The following is a 17,524-nucleotide window of genomic DNA, read 5'->3' as shown; positions in this document are numbered from 1 at the left end:
AAACGGTGAACTACAGAATTTAGTTTTACTGTTTCTAAGAACATTTAGAAAGATTATGTTTACTGAGGCGCTGAAACAGGTTCTGTGTTTCTATAGGAAAATACAGTTTTACTGTCAGTGAGAAACTAAAGTCTGAATATTTTATGTGTAACATTTGTTTTATTGAGTATCTAAATATTAGTTCAGCTGAAACAGTTTAATTCTAAATACATATATATTTGTACTGTGTCAATATTAAGCACATTTTGTTAGAATCAGTTAATTCTGATGTCACTGACAGTTTGGAAATTGAACTAGAGAGTAACAAATGCATTTCAGTATGTGGTGTTTACATTCAGTCGTCACTTTGATGTAATGATGTAGTTTGACGTTGTACGACATAAGAGGAACATTAGATGAAACATAAAGGAAAGCAGAACAGGGACTATAATCCTGTTTGTTAATACAGCTCAGGTCTTTTACTGAGTGAGAAGATCCAGTGATTCCAGTAGATGCTGAGCCTCCCAGTTTGATTTCCATGAACCTGGATTTACTGAGTCAGCTGGGGGAACTCTCTGCCTTGTGGTTCCAGTCACCTGGACTGATATCAACAGACATTTGTGAGAAATATTAAAAGTTAAGTTACATTGCTAAGAGAGTGTTGTTTTTATATTCTGATGATTACTGTTGCTATGCGTTAGGGGGCGCTAGGGTGAAACTCAAGGCAGACACGCACACAGAGGGAGACACCAGAAGAACAGGATGTCATGTGACCGCCTCAGTTGCATAAAGTAAACAATAACTCCAAACATGACGAATGGCGGTTACATGAAAAGGGAGTAGGTTTTTCTCCAGGTGCAGTCAGCTCAGAAGAAGGAGGCACTGTGCCAGCTGAGTCTAAACCACAGCCTCTCCCCAGCTTTTCCACCAATCAGATAGTTACAGAAATAAATACAAAACTCTGTGTAACTGCTGAGATAGACTCTCTTCTCTGGGACGTTGGCCACAGCTAACTGCTTGCAGACTGGTTTTCATATCGGAGGAGATCCATGTACATGCTGATTTTGATTCTTTAATAGCAAATAAATATTGGTTTCACCGGATAACTTTGAGTGGAGAACTCTTAGTGCAAATAAACGAATGCGCTGACACATTATACTTTTTTATATTGTCTGAGGACTGAGCTCTCCTTCAGGGGCACTTTTATTAGCATTTAAACATGCAGAATAACAATATGATATTAAATAATTTCCCTCTATCCAGAAATGATGAAATTATTTTGTGCCTACACTTCCTGGCAGAAAGATAGTGGAATAAAAGTAACACACATATTATTATGTGCAAACACATCCTAACATACAGTACTAAATGTTAAAGATAAAATCTAAAACTAAAACTTCATTTGGGAGTTTATTGTTTTTCAGTTCTTTGTTTCCTTTGTCTTACTGCCGGTGTGAAGAGGCCACGAGCTCCATTTGTGTTCGTGGCTGGACCTCATGTTTGTGGTGTTCTGGTTGGTGTCTCTGAGTTGGACATGAATATGTTGTGCAGGAAGTCTGAACTCTCCTTGTTGTTGGAAGTGATGTATTTAAGTTGTCAGCTGGTTTTGCTCTGGTTTACCTGATGATCTTCTTCAGTTCTTTGGTCTGTCAAGACCCAAAAAGTTCAGGTGTGAACGCACCTAAGACGCATTGAGATCCGATCAGTCAGACCACATTCTTTTAGTTCTGTGTGTAAATGTGTCCTGGACCTGATTGAAGGAGCGCTTACTCTACTGACGTCCTCTCTGTAAACCAAAGAACATACTCATTCGTACTATCTGGTTCAAATCACATTAGCTGGCTTTGTCAGCACCATCTGGACGTTTTGAAAAGCCCATAGAGAAGTGTTACGAGTGTGTCCAACATCTTGGTTTGTCTGGAACACACCAAGGAATAGACCCAGTCTGATTTCTTCTTCTTATAATTCCTGAGAGACTAGGCACAGGAAGAGTAATGCTGCATCTCACTGGTTGAAAACGCCACATTTGGTCGTTGAAAACAGAAATGAGGTTTGTGCTTAAACAGGTGGAGGGAAAACTCAATACAGCATAGTATCACAACAGGTTATGAGGCAATATTGTATCGAATCCCGGACGCCAAGTATCGATCTTTTATTGTATGAATTGCTTACACGAACTGAACTTTTTGGTATTTCAATGATAAAATCACTAGATGGTGGAGCGGAGTTTTTTTCTGGTGAGGTCAGCAGAGGTCACGGTCAGTGTGGGGGAGGAAGTTGGTAAAACAAATATGGAGGCATTGGAGAAAGACTGCGTTTGAATCGAACGTTGGTTTTTTAACAAAGAAGGAATGAAGGAGATGGATATGACACATGAGATTTGAAGTGTTGTATGAAAATAAAATACTCTGGGAATACTGCAAACCTTAGGACTCATCTCACACAGCACCACCCAGAGAAAACTTTAGCCGAGGATGTGTGAAGCTAATGTTCAATCAGCTCCACTGGAAAACCAACCAACACTGGACACACTTAGCTCAGCAAAGCTTCCTCCCAATGATCCAGAACGATCTAACCCTGCATGTTAGAAAGCACGTGATTTATCACATGAAGTGCTGAAGCATTTGGGGCACCTGGCTGTTGTCGCTGACGACGCTTCTACAGACAGAGTGGCACAGATATCTTCACCCTGAATGAGACAGATATCAGGAACACCGAAGGAACTGAGGTCGATGCAAGTGGCGACCACAGCTGTGGCACAGGACAACATTAGTGACACAGCGATGGTCAGAGACATCAAACACAGCACCATACAAGATCTGAAGAAGAGATATACCAGTGCAGTAGAGACGAACATCAACCTTTGACCCCCGGTGTAAGACCCTGCTGCTCCTGTCCCTAGAGGAGAGACAGGAAACCTGCACCAGAGGCTGTAACTTCAGGTAAACAAACATTTAAAGAATAATACTGGTAGAATATATTTTAACCCACTTAGATTATAATCTGTTATTTTCCCACATTAAAATGCCTAAAAACAACTAGATCTATGTTCTGTATTTATTTGAGTTGTCTTCTTACATTATCACCAATGTTTCCAACAATCCTCAAACCAGAGAAACCAGTCCAGTGACTGGTGATGGGGGGGGGGGGCAGACCTCCTCCACTCACCACAGGCTCCTCTACAACACACACACACACACACACACACACACACACACTCACACACACTCACACACACTGACAGGCTGGGCTGGGCTGGGCCGTCACATCAGATTTTAGTAGATTTCAGATTTGTAATTCATTTCTTGTTTTTCCCTCCAGCATTAGATGGAATTGGTGAATGATCGAATCATCTGAATCACAGCGACTGAGTGGATCCACCATGGACGTTCCTGGTCTACATCATCTGGACCGGTTTGTCCAGTATCCAGTATCAGTTGCCCAGCAGCCATCACTGTTTATCTACCTCCACCAGCCTCACTAATATTCACACTAATATTCACACTAATATTCACCACCACCGTGTCATCGTTCGTCTTCACACACAGCAGTTATGTAACTGTGTCAGAGCAGTGGATCTCAGCTCAGTCTTCACTCTCCCGTCCTGCAGTCTGAAAGTTCACGCTTCAGCGACATCATTCTCCTCCTACAGCCGAGACACACACACACACACACACACACACACACACACACACACACACACACTCAGCTTGTCTTTTTTCCCTCTGTACTGAAAGCAGAGCTCCTCACAGGCTGAGACTGAAGCTGCTTCTCAGTCGGAGAGTTCATCAGATAATCAGAGTTTATTAAAGTTCATTAAAGCCGTCGGGGAGTTTGTGAACAGAGATGTACTCACAGTACTGGAGCTCAGCTCGGGGACACAGACCGGATTACAGGAGATACACAGTGAGTATCAGACTCATCTCTGGATTCTGGCTCGACACTGGTGTTTGATTAAACTCGCTCTGCTTTTATTTTGAAGTCAAAGTCATGTGACCTCAGGTGATTTTTCTGTCTGTCTCTGGTGACGCAGGTGAAGCTAGCGAGCGTGTGGAGGTTTAGCTGTGATGATGACTCTGCTGTCGATCATTTGTTCCTCCTCAGTCTTTGTTCAGAGCTGCAGATGAAGCCTCACCCTGCAGCTTCTCAGAACTGCTCTTACTTCACACTTCTACTCAGCCTCCGTTCAGAGGGAGAGCTCGTCCTAATACAGCACGTGATAAACACATACTGAGAACAGAAATATCACTTTATGTTCTCATATGAAAGTTTGTCTTTTTAAACGACATAATGTAGAAAAAGACTAGATGTCGTTTGATGTCGTTTAATCATCTGTTTGAGCAGAGACGTCAAATTCTACATTTCACAAATAACAGCAAAGATTTCCCATGATTCATCTGAAGAACTTTTACTGTGACACTGTAACTACAGGAAGTACTTTTAATGTGAAACTAACTACAAGAAGTATATTTAATGTGATACTTTAACTACAGGAAGTGCTTTTACTGTGATACTGTGACTACAGGAAGTACTTTTAATGTGAAACTACAGGAAGTACATTTAATGTGATACTGTGACTACAGGAAGTATATTTAATGTGATACTTTGACTACAGGGAGTACTTTTATTGTGATACTTTAACTACAGGAAGCACTTTTACTGTGATACTGTGACTACAGGAAGTACTTTACTGTGATAGTTGAACTACAGGAAGTACTTTACTGGGATAGTTGAACTACTGGAAGTACTTTTATTGTAATACGTTAACTACAGGAAGTCCTTTTAATGTGAAACTGTAACTACAGGAAGTACCTTTACTGTGATACTTTGACTACAGGGAGTACTTTTATTGTGATACTTTAACTACAGGAAGTACTTTTACTGTGATACTGTGACTACAGGTAGTACTTTTAATGTGAAACTGTAACTACAGGAAGTACTTCACCTGTGATACTGTGACTACAGGTAGTACTTTTAATGTGAAACTGTCACAACAGGAAGTACTTTAACTACAGGAAGTACTACTAGTTTTACTTCCTGTGGTTCAACAGTTACATGTCTCCTGCTCTGAGGAGTCATGTGACAGACACTGAGTTTCCTGTGTCTTGTGCAGGTGGTGGAGGGCGACACTCCTCTTCCTCTGGGCTCCACGTGCCGCAGGAAGCGTCTTCGTTCTGCAGGAGAGGAGGACGAAGAGGAGGTGAGGAGGAGCTGCGCGTCCAGGCCGAACCCCGAGGGCTCGCTGTCAGCCAGCGAACTGAGCCGCTACGGCAAGCCGGAGGAGGAGGGGGAGGAGCTACAGAGGCTGTGTCAGCGCTGCCACATCATGGCGTCACAGCTGAAGAGACAAGCTGCTGCTCTGGCCGACACCTCGGCCCTGAAGGTCAGCAGCAACACAACACTGTCACAACTGTCTCACACAGGTACACCCTCATACACTGATTGGCTGGAAGCAGCAGAGGGGCGGGACTGATCAGGTGAGTCAGTGTAAGACACTTTAACAGTAGAGCGAGGACAGGAAGTTACGAGGCCTCCCGGACCTGGGTTCTGCAGCTGGATCAGGACAGGTGGTCCAGTCTGGTCTGGGTCAGGTGGTCTGGTTCAGTCTGGTCTGGTCCAGTCTGGGTCAGGTGGTCTGGTCTGGTCTGGTTCAGTCCAGTCCGGTCTGGCGGTCTCTGCAAAGACTCTGATCTTCAGTCGTTCTTTCGACATCACAGACGACACCTGTGTGTTGCTGAGGGAGACGTACAGGTAAACACAGCGTCACCTGAAGGTCCCTCAGGTCCAGGTCCTGGTCTCTGTCTGGACTCAACAGTCCAGGATCTCTGCAGAACCTGGACTGGGATGTGGTCTGAGCGGACTGTGCAGGCCCAGGACAGTGACGCTGAACTCCTCTGTCAGGTCATCACAGCAGCTCACATCTCTGCTGGGGCGAGAGAGCTTCACTTTCTGTGGTGTTACCTCTCTCTCTCTCTCTCTCTCTCTCTCTCTCTCTCTCTCTCTCTCTCTCTCTCTCTCTCTCTCTCTCTCTCTCTCTCTCTGATCTGTTCAGTGATCTGACTTCACTGCCTCTGCTGCTCGCTCGCCCACTCTGTCTCTCTCAGTTGGTCAGTCAGTGGCTCTTCGCTCTGTTGCACACACACACACACACCCCGCTGGTATTTTGCTGGTTTGTTCACTTTATCCACAGGCTCAGAGATTAAACTCCACATGTAATAATAATATATGAACATGTCTTTAATTTCCATTAATGAAATATACATTTTTATTTTATCTGTAATATTTGTAAAAAATTATATATGAAACCTGTTAGAACAACTTCATATATTGACATATATACCAGTCTGTGCAGATATAATTTATATATATATATATATATATATATATATATATATACACAGTGGTGGCCAAAATTATTAGAACACCTGACAGATATCAGATGAAGTGAGTCCTAACTTTAATATCTGGTACACTCCCCTAGAGTATCGGAGCAGTGAGGCCAGTTCCTTTATTTTATCTGTAGACTGGAAACATTTGGGTTTGACATCAAAAGATGAATATGAGACAAGAGATCAACATTTCAGCTTTTATTTCCAGGTATTAACATCTGGATCTGATGCACAACTTAGCAGATTTTTGTAATGGAACACCAAATTCTTAGGTGAGCAAAAGTATTGGAACAGATAGACTTAAAATTGTCCCAGAAGTTTTGAGGCTCGTCTCTGTACTTTTTAGCAAATTCCAGCCTGGCCTTCTTATTCCTCTTGCTAATGAGTGGTTTGTATCTTCTGGTGTAGCCTCTGTTCTGTTGTTCATGAAGTCGTCTGCGAACAGTAGATTCTGATTCCTTCACTCCTGCCCTCTGGAGGTTGTTGCTGATGTCACTAACAGTTGTTTTAGGGTCTTTCTTTACAGCTCTCACAATGTTTCTGTCCTCAACTGCTGCTGTTTTCCTCGGTCTACCCATTCGATCACTGTTACTTAGTACACCAGTGCTTTCTTTCTTCTTCAGGACATTCATAATGGTCGTACTGGCTATGGCCAATGTTTGTGCAACGGCTCTGATTGATTTTCCATCTTCTCTCAGCTTCACCCAGAGACAGCTCTCTGGTTTTCATGTTAGTTACACCTCTAACTATAAATGCTATAAAATCCCAATCTGAAACTGAGCGTAGACATTCAGTGCTATTTATTGTTTGAATAATCATTGTAATAGGACACACCTGGGCAACAATACACACCTGTCAGTCACATGTTCCAATACTTTTGCTCACATGAAAAATGGGTGTGTTCAAAACAAAAGGTGCTATCTTCTAAATTGTGCATCAAATCCAGATGTAAACACCTGGAAATAAAAGCTGAAATGTTGATCTCTTGTCTCATATTCATCTTTTGATGTTAAACCCAAATGTTTCAGTCTACAGATAAAATAAAGGAACTGGCCTCATTGTTCCGATACTTTTGGAGGGAAGTGTATGTCCACCGTTTGCAGCTACAGCAGCACATCTCTCTGGCATAGTGTCAATATATTTCCTGAGAACTTCAACACTAATGTTACCCCATGCCTTCTGCAACTCAAGCCAAATGCTTTCCTTTGAATGTACAATAGATCTGTCCAGTTTATTTTCCAACTCGCTCGATGGGGTTGAGGTCTGGACTTTCTCAATGTTCCAGCAGATTCTTTCTGTAAATCCAGGCCCAATAAGACGACTCCCAGATGGTACTCTGTGCCTCACCAGAATGTTGTGGTATACTCTCTTTTAATGGGGGGCATTTGTGTCTTTATTGGACAGGATAGTAGAGAGAGACAGGAAATGGGGAGGCAGAGAGAGGGGGAATGACATGCAGTAAAGGGCCGTCCGATGCGGGACTCGAACCGGGGACCGAACCGGGGCCGACTGCAGCGAGGACTGTAGCCTCTACACATGGCGCCTGCTTAGACCACTACGCCACTCTGTATACTTTCTCATCCATGATGCCATCACGTCACATCATGATGATCACCAGTTCCTGAGGCTGAAGTGGCGCCGCACACCATAATACTACACTCTCCGTGTTTAACTGTTGGCAAAAGACACTTTTTATATCTCCCCCTCCCTCCGTCGAACATACACTCATCAGTCCACAACACTTTATACCAATCTTCCTTTGTCCATTTCTTGTGTTGTTTTGTAAATTTCATATTGATTTTTTCTCTTTCAGTAATGGTTTCTTTGCTGCCATTCTGCCAACAAGTCCTTCTTCTCCCAGTTTCCGACGCACAGTTCTTGAGTCAAGAACCATTAGTCGTTGTGGTGTTGATCTCATCACGCAGTTCTCGTGAGGTCTTTCTTTATGAGATGCTTCAGGCTGTCTCCATGGAGATAACACACACAAATACTAACACTACACCAGACACCTTGTACCGGACCTCTGTTGTCATGGTTACAATAATAAACACACCCAGCAACAAAGCGTAACCATGGGTGATGATAACCTGCTGCACAGATGACCTGTGGGCTTCATACAGGAGGCGAATGAACAGTTAGATGATGATGGCCCAGCATGCACTGCAGGACGCCTTGATCCAGGAAAATTATCTCCAACAAATGAAGCTGTCGCCATGACGCAGCAGATTCAAACCGTAGCAGAGGAGGAGGTCAATGACCTGACCTGGTATTCATGGAAGTCAGCCGGCCATTTTGGATTTTCATAATGAGGTTTCTAATCAGCCTCCACTGTGTCGTCTCTGCTCCATATGCGGCAGGGTCCGCTCTGCTCTCTGGGTTGGGGCTGGAACAGACCCGACTCCTCTGATGCTCGTTAGCGTAGCGAGGACTGACTCTGGGCTCGTCCTCTCCTGAAGGTGATGAGTGGTGACACGGCGAGGACGAGCGAGGAGGAGGCGGCTGCAGTGGGGCGAAGTGAGGGAACGGGGAGGGGAGTTAGTGGAACAGGGCTGGACTGATATCTGGGTCTGATAATCCTTTTATTTACAGCTGATCTGGTCTGACTGATTGATTGATTGATTGATTGATTGTGTGGTTGCAGAATTCGTTTCAACCACCGGGGGCAGCGAACAGAGCTGCTGTTCCCTCAGCCTAACGTTAGATCACACCTACCCCAGTGTGCAGCTGTTCCCGCCCTTACTGTTGCATCACAAAGCGCAGCTCCTGTCAACACGTAACTTTTTCTCATTTAAACCTTCTGTTTTACCGTTGAGCTGAATGACAACACTGACATTAACAGTGTTGTCCTCAGACTCTCTGTCACTGTCTGCTGTGAACCTTGGGATATGTTGGACCATGAAGGATCCACCTGTTGGAACCTTTAACATGAGGCAGTCCAGTCGCCGTGACATGGTCGGTCCTCTGTGACCTGGGACCCGGCGTCCGTCTCTGTCTCCGCTGTAGAAACAGAGTCCAGCCCGTCCTCAGTTCTGCTGCCTGCAGGTTCTGATCAAATGAAAGCCTGTGAAGAGCCGTTTCCCAGCAGCCCTCCTGATTAACGAGATAATTAGAGCGGAGGGAGGCAATGCAGCCGGTTCAGCTCTCACCTTCAGCAACATTAAAGAGTCGTTAGCATTCAGAACACTGTGTTGATTAATGTGAGCTAATCCACTTCCTCTGAGCTGGAGGAGAATAATCTGAGGAGTGAGACGTCACTGGAGTTTCTGTGTCTCCGCTTGTTAGAGGAGCCAGAAGACGGATGTCTGCCTGCTGCCATGGTGACTAACGCGCCACTGCCATGGCAACTAACGCTCCGCAGACATGAGAGAAGTCTGCAGCCAACGATTGTCATCATTATTGATTAATGTTTGATAAATAGATTAAATTGTTTGATTTATAACGTGTCCGAAAATACGTAATCTCCTTTTAGATCAGTTTAGATTACATCAAGATCAGATTAGTTCTGATCAGATTAGATTAAATCACAGATCATATTAGATTAGATCACAGATCAGATTAGATTAAATCACAGATCAGATTAGATTAAATCACAGATCAGATTAGATTAAATCACAGATCAGATTAGATTAGATCACAGATCAGATTAGATCAGATCAGATCAGATCAGACTAGATCAGACAACACTAGCACAGATGAGGGTTTATAGGGGTTTGGTACCAGACCAGTATCTTCCAAGGGCTAAACACGACCCACCAAAACCATGTGGACCATGTGACTGTTTCAGATCCATCTGAGATCAAATAAAACACAGCAGCTGTGAAGCGTCAGATTGAGTGACTGATGGTTTTTAACTGGATATTTAATCCAGTTTATTCTAATTTATTATTTTGTCTTATAAACGTTCAGATTGTAAGAGATTTAGATTAAAAGAAAGAAGTCACCTCAACGATCACATCATGAAGAACTGCACCAGTTCATTTCTAAAAATCACTTTATATGTTCAAATAAGTTTTTTTTTTTTTTTTTAACAAGTATTCAACATCATTACCCATAAGCCTTTGGGAGCTGTAGTTTTTTGTGTGTTAAAGTGATTGTTGTTTGATTTAGTTAAAATCACAAATGTGGTGGAGCTGGTTTGTGTCAGTCACAGAGAGGGTCAGAAGGTCGTGAGCTAGTCTGCTAGTCTGGACTCAGATGGTCCAGAACTGGAGCAGCTTCAGGATCAGACTGAGGATCTTAAACCTGCAGGACTCTCCAGGTAACTTCCTGTTAGTTCTCCAGCAGATATTTAATGTTGTTTAAAGAGCTGTTGAGAAACAAGTTCTTTTATTGATCAGAAGAAACGTGCAGGAACTCAGTTAATACATCAAACATTAAACCAGATTGTTATTTATGGAGGAACAGGGAAAAGGTTCTATACATTTAAAACTTATTAATTATTCTTTTTGTTATTTAATAAATCAAGTGATTTGAGTAAAGAATCAGGAGAAAAGGTGAAAATTTAAAAGTTAATTTGGCAAATTTCTGTTTGTTGATAAAGAATTTAACATTTATATTTATGAAGTGACGTAGATATTCATTTGGATTATCATAGTTACAAATAACATGTTTAGGGTTGAAGCAGTGAGACTCTAGAACTTCTGGGATATTTCACGCTCAGAAAACAGGATCCTGTTTATAAAACGTAAAAGAATCAGTGTCTGCAGATCTGGAAATAGATATTAACTGCTGACATGGACAAATCTGAGAGACTCAAAGTGATGTTCAACATAAGAGTAAATTAAAGAAATTTTACCTTATGAATATGAATTTTTCCTCATAAAATCAGCAGGTTAACAATATTAAATGAATTATTTTCCTTATATTCAATGTTAATCACATGTTGTTTTGATCATATTTAACTTCAAAGTCTTTCCAGAAAAATTACTTAGGAAAGCAACAAGTTTCACTTCCTGTTGATTCATCAGTGATGTCATCAACGTTGCGCAGTAACGAGCATGTTAATGAGCAGCTGGAGAACAGATGTTGCTGCTGAACGTAGCTCTTCCTCTCTGCGTCTGAACGCGGCAGAAGAAGAGAGTCTGGGCTGTAAAGCATCACGGCGTCTGTGTGGAGTCAGCTGACACTGAATCACTGACCTGCATTCAGCTTCAGTGACTCGTGTCGGCAGCAGGTCAGAACCTGACAGAGTGCACTGTAAATCTCCACACGCTGACGGGCTTTATGTGTGTGTGTGTGTGTGTGTGTGTGTGTGTGTGTGTGTGTGTGTGTGTGTGTGTGGATCAGGAGCAGCTGCTGAATCATAAAGATCCAAAAACAAAACAAATGTGCTGAATACTATGACAGAGAATCAGGGCCAAGAATAAAGTCATAATTTTGAGAATAAAATCACATTATTAATTAATATTAAGAGAATAAAGTTGTAATTTTACTTTCCGTGTTGTTTTAGAGGGAAACATGAGAAGCTTTAAAATGAGTCTGACATGAATCTATTGTATTGTCAGACAGACAAACAGCAGCTGCCACTGACGGTCCTTTCACCTGTTTGATTGGTTGATTGTTGGTGGATAGTTAAAACTGACTGTGGCTGTGTCTGGACTCGCTGCTGCAGAATCAGTCTGGATCTGGATCCGGATCTGGATCTGTGGATCTCACTGACACATGTTTGGTCTTGGTGGGGGTAAAAGTATAAAGGTTTAACACAGCCCTGTGTGTGTTTCTATCGTTGCCTCAGTCGAGGAAATTGTGTTTGCAAAAGGTCCTGAATCAGGTTCTGGTTCAGGGAAGAACCCGTTCAGGTTTTGGGGCTGATCCAGAACATAGTGAGATTTTTCCAACATTTCCATCAGTTTCTCAGGATCTGGATCATCTGAGTCCAGATCCGGATCCGGATCTGGATCCGGATCTGGATCTGTGGATCTCACTGACACATGTTTGGTCTTGGTGGGGGTAAAAGTAAATAAGTGTGTAACATGTTGGACTCTGGTTCCTCCTGGTTTCATCACCTGTATTGTCTGTCTTTACCCCCCCCCTCCAGGACCCAGCCTACGCCTCCTTCCTGTTCGATAAGCTCCACCGCCTCCAGTGGCCTCGTCGCAGCCGCCATGCTTCCGTCGACGCCCGCTGCGACGTCTGCGCTGCTTCCTTCCAGCAGCTGAGGCGCCTCGCACTACGTCAGGCTCTGGGCATCAGCAGGGAGATGACGCCTCACCCCGACACCCCCAGTGCCCCTCCCACCCCCAATACCTGCAACCCCCCGGCCTCAGAGAGCAGCTGGGTGGTTGACGAGGGGCAGCGACAGGGGGGCGGGGCTCTGTGGGGATGGGGCGGAGTTCAGAGCACCTACCTTGGTGGGGGTGGCGCCAAAGGGCTGGCTACGGTTACCCCCCTCCCCCTAGATGCACACCACTACCTGGAAGGAGTGTGGAGGGTCTCCTGCTGCAGTCCTGAACACCAGCACACTACAGTAAGCAGGGAGGGACACGCTGCATGTCATTTATAAAGCCAATAGATCATTTCATCACATTACTCTCCACCGTGGACCAGATGCTCCTCTTTATTCTCAAAGAGGCAGGAAGCACAGAGCAGCACCAGGGGACTGGGTCCAGGGTTCCATGGACCGCCAGGCACACCGGGACAAATCCTGGTGCGCCGTCACAAAAATCTGTGTCTGTGTCGCCCAGGAGACGACCTCCGAGGCATGACGCTTAACGGATGCTAACAGGAGCGTATGTTCACAGTCCCAACACGCACAGAGGATTCAGCTCGACATCTTTCTGTACAATCTGTGGTTGCACATGACAGGACTGGAAGTTTCACCCTCCACCAACCTGACCTGGATCCAGACTCAGACTCAGGATCAGTCTCAGGATCAGTCTCAGGATCAGTCTCAGGATCAGGGTCCGATGTCGACACTCCTCTCAGTGAGGTGGTGTTCAGGTCAACTGGTGCTTGTTTCTGCTCCTCCACGGACTCACAGTCCTGATTGTGAAGCAGCTCTAATGAGGAGCTGGGATCAATGAGGCCTGATTACAGATGCAAATATAATCTGAGGTCACTGCAGGGAGATAGAGGAGGTTATTGATCAGCCGAGAGGTCGTCTGCACACGTGAAGACTTTACTCTGAGGAGGTGAGGGCAGTGAGGAAGGGGAGGAGGAGGAGGAGGTGTGAACAGAATCAGGAAAATGGTGTTTTAATTACAAATTTCATTTTCTTCAGTTTAATGTCAGCCATGTTTTGTTTTTTTTTCACAGATATACAGCTTCCAGTTCATTCCAGTGTACTGTACAAGACTGGGACTAAAACCAGTAACTGGCTGGACCTGGCGTATCATCATTCAGTCTAGTGTCAGCTGGTTTCAGTCTACTGTCAGCTGGTTTCAGTCTAGAGTCGGCTGGTTTCAGTCTACTGTCAGCTGGTTTTATACTGTCATCTGGTTTCAGTCTAGTGTCAGCTGGTTTCAGTCTAGTGTCAGCTGGTTTCAGTGTAGTGTCAGCTGGTTTCAGTCTAGTGTCAGCTGGTTTCAGTCTAATGTCAGCTGGTTTCAGCCTAGAGTCGGCTGGTTTCAGTCTACTGTCAGCTGGTTTCAGTCTAGAGTCGGCTGGTTTCAGTCTACTGTCAGCTGGTTTTATACTGTCATCTGGTTTCAGTCTAGAGTCAGCTGGTTTCAGTCTAGTGTCAGCTGGTTTCAGTCTAGTGTCAGCTGGTTTCAGTCTAGAGTCAGCTGGTTTCAGTCTAGTGTCAGCTGGTGAAGTTTATGTTGTTTTTAAGTCTTATGCATCCATTGTTTGCATATTCGACCCCACCACAGGAAAATCAGTGAACCAGTCAAACCACAGCTGAAGGAATCTGCACTGATAAAATAAAAACTCAGAGAAAGTCCAGCCTCCGACATGTTTGTAGTTCACCTGGTCTGATTAGCTGCTGCTCAGGTCTGAGTGTTTTGGTTGTGGCGGTGGGTTCGTCCTGCCAGTGGCTCGCTGTGTAATCCTGTTATCTGGCCGAGCGTGTCCCAGTCCAACAGCTGAACAATGGACTCCCCGTTACCACGGTAATCCACCGTAACCAGGCCACGGGTGTGAGCCCAGAGACAAAGAGAACAAACAGAGAAGAAGAAGAGGGATTGGAGAGAGGAAGAGTCCTGACAGAATGAGGACAAACAACAAAAACCTCCATGATCATGATTTATAATCCACTAGGTCACAGATACAGTTTAAAACTGATGATGTCTTTATATTTATCTGGATGTTGATGCTTTGAACACTAAGTTTAAAATTCAAACACGTCACAACCTATAAAATATAAAACTGTAGGTGAAATGAATCCACTTTCCCAAACAGTAGAACAACAAACTCTGCTCTGTGATCATTAGCAGGATTAGCCATTAGCCACAGTGAGCCAGGAAGAAGCAGCCACATTGTGACTGAGCATGATGAGAAGTTTGGATGCTTATGACCAGAGCTGATTAGTTAATGACCTCCACATGCAGAGAACAGATGTCTGAGGGTTTCCCCCTGCCTCCAGTCTTTGTGCTAAGCTAGGCTAAACACAAGCTGGGTCTGTTAAACTAACATTCATGTGAAACATCTGATGAATTAACGATGTTACTGTAACAAGGTGCAGGATTAGATTAAATCCAGATCAGATTTGAGACACTGGTCCCTGGTGCTTTGTTCCCGCCCCCTGCAGGAGTGGAGGTGATGTCACAGCTCATGTGTTGATGTGCTCGTCCTGTTTGTCTCCCGTCTCTCAGACTGTGGCCTCAGATGGAAGTTGTGCGACCGTGAAGAATTCGACAAAGGTCGTCGCAGTCAAACCAGCCGCCCACAGCATCGCCACCCAGACCAGCCAACTGCCGTCTGCTGCTGCCGCATTCTTCCTCAGGTCAGTGAACGCATCCCACATAGAAAACTCTCCCTTATCCTGAATATATGATAATATGTATAATAATAAATCAGGCAGATGCACCACAGTTCAGAGAGAAAATCAAGTCAAATTTACAGTAAATGTTCTGGTTCTGGACCGGGACCCAGCCCTCCTCCAAGTTCAGTACAAATCAGTTCAGGACTTTCTCTGTAAAAAAACATTATTTATACACCACCTGTCAAACCATTGTGCTTCAGAACAGAAAAACTAAATATGAAAACAAGATAAAGATCCAGCAAATAAAAGTTCAGTGAATGAAATAAAATAAAACACATAAATAAATAAAAATAAATAATAAATAAAAGCTGTGAAATAAAGAAATAAAACAGAAAGAGGTTTAGAAGATGTCACTGAGTGTAAAAACCTGGTCACTTTTGATCCTGAACCAGGACCAGCAGAGTCCTGCCTGAGGATCTGAAGCTAATGTTGTTTAGTAACAACTAAACTGTTCAGATATTGTGTTGGAAACTTATTAATTAATCCATTTACCTCATATGAAATGTTATTATGGTATTTAGAACATTGTCAAGTATTTCTACATCTTAAAAAGTAAACTAAATAATCAAAACCCAATTTGGAGCTTTCTACCGCCTCTCATGGTCTTCCTTCAGTGAACTGTTGCTGATGTTTCTTGCTGTAAAACGTTAAAGTTCAGATGGTTTTTGGTTTTTCTGCAGCAGAAACATTTAAAATGAGGATTTTCCCTCAGGGATCAAAGTCTTCCTGAGCCACACACTCACTCTTCTCTCTGTGCAGAATGTAATTGGCAGATTTACTATTTTTACCCAGTTTGAGTGGTTGGAGCTGTCACAGAGCAGCGAGCAGCCTGGTCCTCAGGGCTCAGGAGGGGGTGAGGGTGACGAGGGCTTCGGCTCAGTTTCCCATTCACAATTGTAGTATATGTACATATGAAGTAAAATCATATATGTTGAAATTACATATGGAACCTGTTAGAAATTGGAACATTTCATTTTACTGTACTCTGGGACCAGCTGCATCAGTGACACTGATGGAGCCTCTAATGACACTGATGGAGTCCACCTGTGATCTGGTCTCATCCTTCTGTGTCTGAGGCCTTTTTAGATGAAACCATGGTTTCTTCTTCAGTGGAGGGAATTCTGAAGGTGACTTTCGCCTGAACGACGGCTGGTGCTGGTCTGATTTCTCCTCAACACCCCCCCCATCTGATATGGTATGCATTAGCTGCTATGAGCTGTTCATGGTACAGAGACCACAGAGGACGCAGAGATAATGAAAACATGAATGTTGAACGACTGAGACTCGTCGCACATTCAGCTTCAAGCTCCATCAAAGCCACAAACATCAAGGAGCAAAGACGAGAAGAAGAAGTCGTCTATAATTCAGGGGCCGAGATGCATCATCGCCATGGAAACATCAAGCATCTCCTTCCACCGGCACATTAGGATGTCGCAGATGGAGGTGGTGCTGTAGGTCATGTCAGAGGTCAGGGACAGTGTGTGTTTTAGACTGATGGTGAGAGGCAGCACAAAGAGATCTGAGAGTTGGACCTTGGACCATGGACCCTGGACCCTGGACTCTGGACCCTGGACTCTGGACCCTGGACCCTGGACCCTGGACCCTGGACCCTGGACCCTGGACCCTGGACTCTGGACCCTGGACCTTGGACTCTGGACCCTGGACCCTGGACCCCTACTCAGTGTATTGTACCGGTTTGAGACCGTTCAGTTTCACAAACCTGAAACTGATCCCGCTCGATACCCACAGATCATCAGTGTGTCCTCAAAGGTCTGCCAAACCCAGGAGTCAAAAACTTGGGTCCGGACCCAGGTACACCCAGGCAGAACAACATCTGAGCTTCCCGGCTATGGTCTCAGAACCAGGTCTGGTCTGGTGAACAGAATCCTTGGACCCTGAAATGAACTGAACATTAAATCAGGCTCCACTCTGAGGGGGGTCGAGTTCCCTCAAAGTGGATTTCTGGCTTTTGGCCCGAGCTTTTCTATCGACCTTTTCTATCGGAGCTTCACTCCTGAATCCTTCAGACCAATCAGAGGTGCCGCAGAGACTCACCACCTGTTCTTCTTCTTCTTCTTCTCACTCCTGTCCTCTCCCCAGAACAGCTGCTGGACTTGGTCAATACCTGGTCTAGTCCTGTGTTCAGTCCAGTTCCTACAAACCACACACACACACACACACACACACACACACACATATAACATATACATATAATGAGTGTCTTTGAAGTCCC

At 44.2% G+C, this 17,524-nt stretch overlaps 1 protein-coding gene across 1 annotated transcript in view; it reads left to right on the top strand.

Moving 5' to 3' along the window:
* The first annotated feature begins 2,711 nt into the window (after positions 1 to 2,711).
* The window catches only part of LOC111646181 (kinesin-like protein KIF26A), a 38,279-nt gene continuing 23,466 nt past the window's right edge, over positions 2,712 to 17,524 (top strand). Inside the window, exons 1-6 of the mRNA XM_087170887.1 lie at positions 2,712 to 2,822; positions 5,093 to 5,362; positions 12,406 to 12,834; positions 12,937 to 13,066; positions 13,173 to 13,291; positions 15,122 to 15,252. Coding sequence (XP_087027013.1) covers positions 2,712 to 2,822; positions 5,093 to 5,362; positions 12,406 to 12,834; positions 12,937 to 13,066; positions 13,173 to 13,291; positions 15,122 to 15,252 — 1,190 coding nt within the window. The remainder of the gene's footprint in view (positions 2,823 to 5,092; positions 5,363 to 12,405; positions 12,835 to 12,936; positions 13,067 to 13,172; positions 13,292 to 15,121; positions 15,253 to 17,524) is intronic.

The sequence above is a fragment of the Seriola lalandi genome, unplaced genomic scaffold (genome assembly GCF_002814215.2).
Source record: "Seriola lalandi dorsalis isolate HSWRI2012SDOR001 ecotype SW California unplaced genomic scaffold, Sedor1 jcf7180002054966, whole genome shotgun sequence".
Classification (NCBI taxonomy): Eukaryota; Metazoa; Chordata; class Actinopteri; order Carangiformes; family Carangidae; genus Seriola; species Seriola lalandi.
The sequence above is the reverse complement of the archived record's forward strand: the minus strand, read 5'-3'. Positions and strand labels throughout refer to the sequence as shown.